The 12,500-nt window shown below is 42.9% G+C and overlaps 1 protein-coding gene across 1 annotated transcript in view; it reads left to right on the top strand.

Annotated features, from left to right (window-relative positions):
- LOC308279929 (anosmin-1-like) overlaps nucleotides 1-12,500 on the top strand; it is a gene marked incomplete at both ends in the record, with an annotated part of 70,008 nt that overhangs the window by 6,868 nt on the left and 50,640 nt on the right. Inside the window, 2 exons of the mRNA XM_080720150.1 lie at nucleotides 8,681-8,746; nucleotides 10,176-10,398. Coding sequence (XP_080576276.1) covers nucleotides 8,681-8,746; nucleotides 10,176-10,398 — 289 coding nt within the window. The remainder of the gene's footprint in view (nucleotides 1-8,680; nucleotides 8,747-10,175; nucleotides 10,399-12,500) is intronic.

Raw genomic sequence — 12,500 nt, 5'->3', positions numbered from 1 at the left:
TGTGTGTGTGTGTGTGTGTGTGTATTGCAGTTGATGCTCAGGGCAGGCTAGACTCAACAGCACCTCTCTGGTCACCCAGGGTTACTACATACAGGCTACATACAGACCCACCCACCCACATACCCACATACCCACCCACATACCTACACACACGGCCACGTATAGGGGAGCTTGTGTTCCACACAGCTCCAAAAAGCACATATACAAGCTCACAGCATGGCACTGAGTGCTGTGCTGCGAGCTTGTAGATCTGCTATTTTTGAGAAATTGTGAACGTTAATTTTGTGCAAGTCTTTGCATACTTTTGACCCGATTCTATAAGTGTCTTTTTCTAAATCCTTCTTCTAAATCAGTGGTTCTCAATCTTTTTCATGCCGAGCAAGGACCCCCAAAACTACATGCGTTCCCAATCTCAAAATATGTTGTTCCAGGGACCCCCCAGAAGCAAATATTTGAGTTACAAATGTTCGCTTTAAAAATGAAAAATAGCAGATATACAAGCTCACAGTGCGGCACTCGCGCTGTGAGCTTGTATATCTGCTATTTTTCAATGGTTAAAGCGTTAAATAATTCTAGGCCTAAACGGATTAAATGGCACTCGGCAGTCATGAAAGGTATCGCTATATTTGTCGAACGCGCGACTTTGACATCCAGACTTCCTCCACATGCTTTATTCTCCCCCCGTCTTGGCCCAGATGAACCCAAACACGCGCAACGACGCGTGTCCAAACAATCCACTGGGCTCGTCAACGACACGACGCCGACGTCTTAACAATCCACTGGGCCGGTCAGCGGCGTCCAAACAGGAAGTTCGCAGACAATGACGGTCCATTCACTCACTCTCCTCCGGAGGAGGGGGAGGGGGATGTCGTTTATCTTGCCGTCCAATCAAACGGCGGCATGCGGCGAGCACCGCGGCCCGCCGCCCAGAAAGAGATGCATTATGAGAGGTTATCGGGGGAGGTCACCCTGACCCTTATCTGTGCTGCTGGAGAGGTCTGCACTCGTGCACACGCACACACACGCATGCGCATACGCGTGCACACACACACACACACACACACACACACACCTATACTGCTGAGTGAAAGGCTGAATCGTATATAGGGCTGTCACGATTATGACTAATTATGATTATTTTACATGACGATTAATTGTCACTCAAATAATTGTGATTAAAGATTTAATTGTGTTTTTGAATTCATAGACTTGTTTGACAGCACTGTCATGTTGGATTCATGTTAATGTGTATTTTCAGACATTTAACCACTTAAATTGTCGATTTTGGTGAACTTGACCTTTCACTATGTACTTGGTCTGCTCTTTTTTTTTTACCTCTACATCATTTGCCGAAAATAGCCGATCTACAAGCTCTCAACGCCTCGAGGCGTTGAGAGCTTGTAGATCTGCTATTTTTGGCTAAAGTTCTCCTTGGAATAGGGATGCGAAGGTTCAAGTTGTTAATTTAAAATAATTAATTATCCTATCACACAAGGTATTTGGTGGCCCCCCATGTAGTAACTCTAAGGACCCCCTAGGGGTCCCGGACCCCCTGTTTGAAGACCCCTGATCTAGGCTGTCCCAGGCTAACAGTACTGTCAGCTCTCATCTAGGCCGCGCGCTCCTCAGATGCAGCAGAGACGGACCGTCTATAATCCAGCCTCCCGTCTCCATCTCTCGCCCTCCTTTTCCCCGCCCTTGCTGCATTTTCCGCCCCATTAAACAGCTCAAAGCAAGCGCCTAATCCCCCCGACTCATCCAAGTACTTTACCCTCATACGATTTTTAGGCTTTTTTTGGTTTTGCAGTAAATTCCAGTAATTTCCAGTAAATATTCCACATGTACTTCCGCTGTACTACATCTCAAGAGGCAAATGTTGTACTTTTTAGTTTTACTCCACTACAATTATTACTTTAGTTAACCGTTATTCATAGATTTTGATTATTATTGCAAGACATACTTTGACCTACTTTTGATCTACACTTTGACTATTTACACCTACACTTTGACTATTTACAAAGGATTTTGTATCCATTTTGAAAATGGTAAATGGGACATTCTGCATTTGGTACTTCAAGTATGTTCTGATGCCGATCCTTTTGTACCCCGCCGCTTCAGTAGTCTGTACTGCAAATAAATGCATGCGACTTTTGTTGGAGAAACTCTGGAGATGCAGAGAGAGAGAGAGGGAGAGAGGGAGGGAGGGAAGGAAGGAGGGAGGGAGGTAGGGGCGAGGGCATAGAGGGACATAGAGGCAGGTTTGAGGTCATTTTGATTCAATTTGTTTGGTTTTCATCAAAAAATTAAAAGGAAAAAAAAAAACACCATGACTTGTTTCCAAATTGGGAAACAATGCAAGGCTTGCAGCGTGTAATTGGTCATGTCATCCTGTGTGTGTGTGTGTGTGTGTGTGTGTGTGTGTGTGTGTGTGTGTGTGTGTGTGTGTGTGTGTGTGTGTGTGTGTGTGTGTGTGTGTGTGTGTGTGTGTGTGTGTGTGTAAAAAGTGAGCGCCCCCTTGTCCGCTCTTAAAGGCGTGTGTGCTTAAAAAATATTTATATTCCCAGTTTCCCACTTCCATTATTTCACCTTTTGCACACACACACACACACACACACACACGCACACACGCACACACGCGCACACGCACACGCACACGCACACGCACACACACACACACACACACACACACACATTTGCACGTGCGGCGTCGTGTTGCTCTAGAACAGTGGTTCTCAACCTTTTCAGGTACATTTAGTTTGACTTGATCCGTTCCATTGTGAAAATAGCCGATCTACATGCTCACAACGCTGCGAGGCGTTGTGAGCATGTAGATCAGCTATTGTCACAATTTCTGCCTCAAATATCTGACAATTTGGACAATATTTGACCAGAGGTACTAAAAAGTAATTGTCGCTTCAGCAATGTGCAGATACCCTTAAACTGTATGTTTGGTCTGTTTACTGTTGAGTGATAGAACAATGTTAACATTTAGCAAAGCATGTGGGGACCCCTCAAAATAATTTGGGGACCCCCATGGGGGGGGGGGGGGGGGGTCCCCCCTGGGGGTCCCGACCCACAGGTTGAGAACCACTGCTCTAGAATAGAAGGCCAGTGTTATGAGCTGCTGAAACAAAGTAGGCTGTCCGGACACGGATGAGAGAGGAAGGACATGACTCTCACAGGACCAAACTCTCCTAGCTCACCTCTGGGTGGAAACACAAGTTCGTTTAGAGGTCAGATATCTTTTTTTAAAACCTTCGGGGGAACAGGACTTACACAACTTCCTGTGAACACAGCAGCTTCTGAAGCATTCTTTAGCTCCCGGTCTTCAACAGGGGGTCCGGGACCCCTAGGGGGTCCGCAGAGTTACTACAGGGGGTCCCCCAAATCTTTGTGTCATAGAAACTTTTTTTTTTTTCTTTTTTTATATCAGCCACTTGAACCCTAGCGTAGTATTCCGAGAACTTAAGCCAACGAATCAGCAAAGAGGTTTGGTGTAGAGGGGAAAAAGAGCTGACTAAGTACAGGGTGAAAGGTTAAGTTTATTAAGTATTGACGGTTCAAGTGGTTACATATCTGACATTGACATGAATTCAAAATATAGTGAGGATAGTGCTGTCGAACAATGAAACTACTGTATATGGAATCTCTGAAAAGGTTGCTTCATCTCTCTCTCAACTAAGGGGTCCTTGGCCTGAAAACGTTGAAGACCCCTGCTTTAGCTCCATGGTCACTGAACTACATATTGGACACGATCGTCACAAGCCACACAATATTCCCAAAATGTTCGCAAAAAAAAATCTTTTTTTTTCAGAGAGACAAATGCAGAGAAAATCTATTTTTATTACTGGCCTTTCTTTGTCCCAGCAACACACTCTAGCGGGATCGATACCACCAGTAAACATAGGGATGTGCACAAGATTTCCATCAGAAGCCGGAGCCAACTTAGGGCAGTGCATGGTTCTCAACCTTTTCGGGCTGCAATCCCCAAATTTTAACTGGGGACCCCCCCCCCCCACCCTGAAGAAAACTTGAGGCATTACAGTTTGTATAACACGGTTCTATTGTGAAAATAGCAGATCTACATGCTCACAACGCCTCGCAAGCAACGCCTCGCGATCATGTAGATCGGCTATTTTCACAATTTCTGCCTCTAATATTTAGGATAAAAATCCACTGGTCCTAGACTCTTCACCCTCATGGCCCCCAAATGGTGGAACAAACTCCCCATTGCAATTAGAACTACCGGTACTCAATCCCTAGCTTTCCTCCGTGGTCTGAAGACTCACCTCTTCAGACTCCACCTCAGCCCATAGCACTTACCATAGCAGTTCTGCCTATCCTCAAATGACCATACCATGTAATAGCATTTTTATAGTTTTCTTTTTTTTTTTTTTTTTTTTTTTTAGTTTTTACTGAATAGGTGCTTGGCCTACCTATTTTCTTATTTTTCTTAGATGACTATTTATATGTTTTTGATGTATTGATGTTGATGTATTAAAGTATTACCTTGTGTTGGAGCCAAATTACATTATTCTTTATTTTTATTTGGTTTATTGAAATGAATGGTCTGGCCTTGCCTTATTGTCATGTAAACTTCAGGTGGTTGCCATGGCGCTGCTGCTGTCAGCTGTCAATCATTGTTGGTTACCATAGTAACTTGATATACCGGTATACCTGGCCTTGATTGCGGCCAGGTGGGTTGCAATGAGTGCAGGAGCAACAGGTTTTCGACCGTGTTCCGTGTTTAGCGTGATATTGTGTATTGTACAGGTCGGCATTCAATGCTTTTTGTTTTATGAGCCTTTGCATATCATTCTTGTGTCAATAGAGGCCTATCTGGGCCCGCCCCTTTCCCCCCTCCCCCTGAGCGGCAGCCATGATGGAGTTACTGCTGCAGCAGTGTGTGTCTATGTCTATGTCTATGGAGATGGGACTTTTAATGAAATTAGTCATTACCAGTCCCATCTCCATGATATTTAGATCTAATTCCTTTGCCAGTTCCATCCGCATGATTTGTAGATCTAATTCTATGAGTCCCATCCCCATGATTTGTAGGTCTAATACCATCGCCAGTCCCATCATTATGATTCGTAGATCTAATTCTATCTGTTCCATCTCAATTATGTTTAGGTCTAATTCCATCGCCAGTTCCATCCAAATGATTTGTAAATCTAATTCTATGAGTCCCATCTCCATGATTTGTAGGTCTAATTCCATCGCCAGTCCCATCCTTATGATTTGTAGATCTAATTCTATCTGTTCCATCTCAATTATGTTTAGGTCTAATTCCATCGCCAGTTCTATCCGCATGATTTGTTGATCTAATTTTATCAGATCCATCCCAATGATTTTTAGATCTAATTTCACCACCAGTTCTATCCTTATGATTTGTAGATCTAATTCCATCAGTCCCATCTCAATTATGTGTAGGTCTAATTCCATCGCCAGTCCCATCCACATGATTTGTTGATCTAATTCTATATAGTTCCATCCTCATGATTTGTAGATCTAATTCCATCGCCAGTCCCATCCTTATGATTTGTTGATCTAATTCTATCAGTCCCATCTCAATTATGTTTAGGTCTAATTCCATCGCCAGTTCCATCCCCATGATGTGTAGGTCTAATTCGATACATTCCCAACTCCATGTTCTTTAGATCTAATTAGATAGTCACATCCCCATGATTTGTAGATCTAATTCCATCACCAGTCCCATCCCCATAATGTGTAGGTCCAATTCCATCGGCAGTTTCGCCAGTTCCATCTGTATGATTTGTAGATCTAATTCTATGAGTCCCATCCCCATGATTTGTAGGTCTAATACCATCGCCAGTCTCATCCTTAAGATTTGTAGATCTAATTCTATCAGTCCCATCTCAATTATGTTTAGGTCCAATTCCATCGCCAGTTCTATCCGCATGATTTGTAGATCTAATTCTATATAGTTCCATCGTCATGATTTGTAGATCTAATTCCATCACCAGTCCCATCCCCATGATTTGTAGGTCTAATTCGATACAGTCCCATCCACATAACTCATCTGCTTACAATAAATGTGACAAATCTCTGTGAGTATGTATGTATGTAATCCACTTATCTCGAGAAACGTTCGTCCCACCGGCTTCAGATTCGGCACATGAATTAGATCTACAAATCATGTGGATGGAACTAGCAATAGAATTAGACATACAAATGATAGGGATGGGACTGGTGATGGAATTAGATCTACAAATCATAAGGATGGGACTGGCGATGGAATTAGACCAACAAATCATGGGGATGGGATTCATATAATTAGATCTACAAATCATGCAGATGGAACTGGTGATGGAATTAGACCTACACATGATGGGGATGGGACAGATATAATTAGATCTACAAATCATGCAGATGGAACTGGTGATGGAATTAGACCTACACATTATGGGGATGGAACTGGTGATGGAATTAGATCTACAAATCATGGGGATGTGACTGTATGGAATTAGATCTACAAATCATGCGGATGGAACTTGCTATGGAGTTAGACCTACACAAAATTGAGATGGGACTAATAGAATTAGATCTACAAATCATAAGGATAGAGCTGGCGGTGGAATTAGATCTACAAATCATTGGGAAGGATCTGATATAATTAGATCTACAAATCATGCGGATGAAACTGGCGAAACTGGCGATGGAATTGTACCTACACATTATGGGGATGGAACTGGTGATGGAATTAGATCTACAAATCATGGGAATTAGATCTAAAGAATATGGAGATGGGACTGTATCGAATTAGACTTACAAATCATGGGGATGGAACTGGCTATAGAATTTGACCTTCACATAATTGAGATAGGACTGATAGAATTAGATCTACAAATAATAGGGATGGGACTGGCGATGGATTTAGATCTACAAATCATGAGGATGGAACTGTATAGAATTAGATCTACAAATCATGTGGATGGAACTGGCGATGGAATTATACCTACACATAATTGAGATGGGACTGATGGAATTAGATCTACAAATCATACAGATGGAACTGGCGAAACTGCCGATGGAATTGGACCTACACATTATGGGGATGGGACTGGTGATGGAATTAGATCTACAAATCATGGGGATGTGACTATCAAATTAGATCTAAAGAACATGGAGTTGGGAATGTATCGAATTAGACCTACACATGATGGGGATGGAACTGGCGATGGAATTAGACCTAAACATAATTGAGATGGGACTGATAGAATTAGATCAACAAATCATAAGGATGGGACTGGCGATGGAATTAGATCTACAAATCATGAGGATGGAACTATATAGAATTAGATCAACAAATCATGTGGATGGAACTGGCGATGGAATTAGACCTACACATAATTGAGATGGGACTGATGGAATTAGATCTACAAATCATAAGGATAGAACTGGTGGTGAAATTAGATCTAAAAATCATTGGGATGGATCTGATAAAATTAGATCAACAAATCATGCGGATAGAACTGGCGATGGAATTAGACCTAAACATAATTGAGATGGAACAGATAGAATTAGATCTACAAATCATGCAGATGGAACTGGTGATGGAATTAGACCTACACATTATGGGGATGGGACTCATAGAATTAGATTTACAAATCATTTGGATGGAACTGGCGATGGAATTAGACCTAAACATAATTGAGATGGAACAGACAGAATTAGATCTACGAATCATAAGGATGGGACTGGCGATGGTATTAGACCTACAAATCATGGGGATGGGACTCATAGAATTAGATCTACAAATCATGAGGATGGAACTGGCGAAGGAATTAGATCTAAATATCATGGAGATGGGACTGGTAATGACTAATTTCATTAAAAGTCCCATCTCCATAGACATAGACATATAGACACACACTGCTGCAGCAGTAACTCCATCATGGCTGCCGCTCAGGGGGAGGGGGGAAAGGGGCGGGCCCAGAAAGGCCTCTATAAATGGATTGGCATATTATCCAACTTTATATATTTACTCTCTGGACATTTACTTACTAAACACTACAAGCGTCAAACCAATGTTTTTATGCTCAATGCCCCCGCAGTAGGGTTTATTGGTAAATAACCTCGCCTACCAGGCTTTCTGAGAGAAAGCCTGGTGTTCGTTCACAACAGGCCGTTTGGTTTCCGCCTAAAGCGCGGAAATCACTAGAAGAAGCGGCGTCACTTCGATTTGGTTCCTCCTCGTTTGTTTCCCCAATCCCTATTAAACTGCTCGAGTAGCCTAGTGTAGTCTTGCAAGTCGCTAAAAGTTGGACTAAAAGATGCATATACCACACTTATTTTTCAAAAGCAAAACTACTCCGCATCAAAGAGTTTATTAGGTAGGCTCTGAAAGTGTGTCCTTGAGTGCAGGGGAATATTTTGGGTTAAAACTGAATCCGGTTTGATCTTTCCGGTAAATTGTAGTCCTTTGAGTACTACAACATGAAGTTTTGTGGTTTCCGCTCCAGACCGGTTACAAGCCTGAAAAGTGAAGTGATCCCAGACTAATTGGTAAAAGCCCCTACACCTTGCTTATTGTAAATCCGCTCTGGATTAAGAGCGTCTGCTAAATGCTTAAATTGTAATTGTATTTGTAAATTGTGGCTCCATTATTGAGAAGGTGCATCTTCCCATATTAAGAATCTTTGTTTCTCCTCTGCAGTGTCTGGAGCCTTGCAAGGACTCCTGGGAGAAGAAGGGGAGGGGTCAGTGCCGGGACCTGTGTGAGGTAACAGTATGATGTCACACTCTAAACCCCTCCTACTTTGTTTAAAGGGGCGTAGAAACCCTCGGCTGATTTTGTAGTTTGTTTTCCACTGAAAAAAAGAAAAAAACTACAGCAGGGTAAACACATTGCAGGCTTTTTTTTTGTTTTCGTTTGATTGAATACTTTATTAGTCAGAAATCTAAACAGCACGTGGTATACAGTAAGACATTATGCTAGTTTATTTTTTCTTCTTTTCAAACAAGATTACACATATTTCATTTGTTATTAACGTGAGAACAATCCATTATAGCAACTTTCCATGAGATGAAAGCTTGCCATTTCTATCAGCTTGGAGTCAATCAATGATGATGAAGATGACGATGATGTCAGTGGTAGGCAGCTTTCTGCACTGTCCACAGCCCTTCTCTGAGACACAGAGCGAGCAGACAAAACTATTATCATGAACAATAGTGAGAACATGAAGATCGGTTGAACATGGGTGAAGTTGTCCTTTAAGTTTCATAAATACTGAAACTGAACCAATGAAAAGTGTTAAAAGTAATAACTGCTGTAGTGCCCAAGGCCAATACTTAAAGCAGTGGTTCTCAATCTGTAGGTCAGGACCCCCAGGTGGGTCCCCAAATTATTTTTGGGGGGTTCCCAGATGATTAACTTAATGTGCAACATTTCTCACTCAACGGTAAACAAACCAACATAAAGTTTAAGCGTATAGATAGAGGGTATCTGCACATTTCTAAAGTGACAATTTAAGGACTTTTTAATACCTCTAAAATGACAAATTAAACGTTGGCCAAATTGTCAAATATTGTGAAAATAGCAGATCTTGAGCATGTAGATTGGCTATTTTCACAATAGAACCGTGTTATACAAAATGTAATGCCTCAACTCTTAGTGCTCCTCAGGGTGGGGGGGTCCCCAGTTAAAATAGGATTATTTTAGGGGTCACGGCCTGAAAAGGTTGAGAACCACTGACTTAAAGCACTACTGGTTGCCGACGGCCAGGGAGAAGTTAAGACGTGTGCTCAATAAGACTGATGTCCAAACGGGTCCATATAGTTGATAATCAATATATTATCTGTACATGGCCTAAGTCCTATATATTTTTTGTGGCCTACAAATTGGCATACAAATACACCACTGATAAGCCAACACGAACACAGTTGACTGTTGGTCTCTGACAATCACCAACACCTGCAGCTTGATTACAGACCTGATTAAATAGGCCTACCTTGACCATGTACCTTGCCCTGTAGTGCAATGTGTTTGCCTACTCATTTTGTCCCATGGGAAAAATATTATTTTAATAAAAATGTCCACCACAGGCTAGCATGTCGATGACCGTTGGTCCCTACTCCACTGTTTGGATAAGCAGTGATGATACAGTATGACCCAATGACCAGAACACTTGTCGTCCCCCTTCAACACACAGCGCTCCTTCCCCAAGAGGCAGTGGGAGTGCGTGACCAGCTGCGAGTTCGTCCAGTCGGCGCGGGCCGTGAAGCAGGGCGACTGCCCGCCTCCGGAGCGGGCCAGCGGCTTCGCGGCGGCCTGCGTGGAGAGCTGCGACCGCGACGCAGAGTGCTCGGCCCGGAAGAAGTGCTGCTCCAACGGCTGCGGACACACCTGCCAGGCCCCCAAGCACCCCTACAAGGGTAAGGCCAGGACACACCTGCCAGGCCCCCAAGCACCCCTACAAGGGTAAGACCACGACACACCTGCCAGGCCCCCAAGCACTCCTACAAGGGTAAGACCACGATACACCTGCCAGCAGGGACGTGCTGGCCATTGGGAAAAGCGGGACAACTGACTCCCGAACGGCTGGTTCATTCCCGGCCGGTCCAGGCCGGTCATTAGGAAAAAAATAAAAATAAAATGTCCTGGCCTTCGTTCCGTTTTGGGAGCTGGGCGGCCAACAAAGTAAATCGTCACTGTCGGGCAGAAACCTTGTATCTCCAAGTTTCAAATGTATACATTTTTTTCGCAAAGCAAAGCCCTGCTTCATCATATAAGGCCGTTGCACAAAAGTAGTGAAAACAGCCGATCTACAAGCACACAACGCCTTGCGGTGCGAGGCGTTGTGTGCTTGTAGATCGGCTGTTTTCACTAGTTTAAATCATTTTTAAAATGATAAATACAAAACAAACAGTTTTGGACATACAAGGTTTCCACCCGACAACGACAAAATATAACTCATGTACAGTAATTGGCCCACTGGCTTGTCACTTGTCATGATCTGAAATGGCAAATCTTTGAGTAGCAGCAGCAGCGCTATAGAGAGATCTCTCTCTATAGCACGCAATGAGGGCCTCTCCAACTCTTTTTCCCGGGCTGAATCAGGGGCCCAGCACGTCCCTGCCTGCCAGGCCCCCAAGCACCCCTACAAGGGTAAGACCAGGGAGACATTACTAAAACTACGCACACAAAGTAAGGACGCAGCAAGCACGTCAGGAACTGGACCGATCAGTGACGTCTCGATTGGGACCAGATCACAGCCCATATGGGGAGGATCTTGACGTCATTACCAGGACGTCATATGGACTGGAATTTGTTTGACAGGATTAACGTTATTGTTTGTAATGTTAGTTGAAATATGAGCTTAAGGGACATATCTAACTAGTTATGATATTTATCTGGCCTAGAATATCACCTGATTTCAACCAACATGAGTCCAGTGGAAACTTAACTTAATTCATTATTTCTCCCTTTAATAATTTATATAATTTTCATCGTTGATTAGTCACCTTTTTAATGAGGTACAGCTTGTAAGCATCGGGCATTCGTGGGAAAGAGCAACACAGCCAAACGTGTGGGTAGTGCTCCTCCAAAAAAAATCAAAATGGTCTTCAATCTGTTGGTATTCACCTTTGTTGCTTGGTGCATTGGATGATTGCACTCTCCCACAGTAATAAGGAAAAGATAAAACAACACATATTGGCCATTTTTACTCTTTTGTTAAGACTTTACTCTTTGTTCACTGAGACCTGTTGGGTGTGAGTGAATGCCAGCAGAACAGTATTGCAGGCCATTTTGGCACATGTTTGAGGGGCGCTATACCACACGTTTAGCTGTGCTGCTCATTCCATGAATGCCCGATGCTTATGCTGTACCTCGTTATAAAGGTGACTAATCAATGATAGTCACCTATCATCTTCTTTCGTGTATCATCGTCCTTGATGATTGGTTGACGACATTTTATTTCACAAGATGAACATTAAAGGACATATAAGTCCAGGGAACTGTAACTATTAGCTGAACGAAACCTTTTTGTTGCCAAGCATTAAAATCTTCAATGTCTTCAATTGCCTTACCTTTTAATGTTTTTAATGTGCATGGGTCATGCACGGATGATGCACCACACGTGTGCACGCCCCTCACAGCTTTCAAACAAAAACATCTGCTTGGAAGATAGAGGCTATTATGTTTATTTCAAACAAACACGGCTGCCATGTTTGAAAGACAGAGCTGTTCTGGGAGTCAAACATGCATATCGCGATCGTGGCGAAACCGGAAGTAGGAAGTAGAGAGAGTAAAAAAAAAACAGCCAACTTGGAAAACCCGTGTTTGGCACAGCCTATACCAAACTCTGCGAAACTCGTGTTTGACACCAAGTGTGTTAAATAAAAAGTATTTTTTTGGAGCTTGAAAGCAGTGTGCGGATGTTTTATCTCTTCCTTAATTCTCTCCTTGATGCCTTGATGTCCAAACACCTGAACACATACATTAGCTGTGAACTCAATCTTCTCTGAGACATAAT

Source organism: Nannobrachium achirus (assembly GCF_963921795.1).
Source record: "Nannobrachium achirus genome assembly, chromosome: 24".
NCBI classification, from domain to species: Eukaryota; Metazoa; Chordata; class Actinopteri; order Myctophiformes; family Myctophidae; genus Nannobrachium; species Nannobrachium achirus.
Note: the sequence above shows the minus strand (reverse complement) of the source record. Positions and strands in the feature narration are given on the sequence as shown.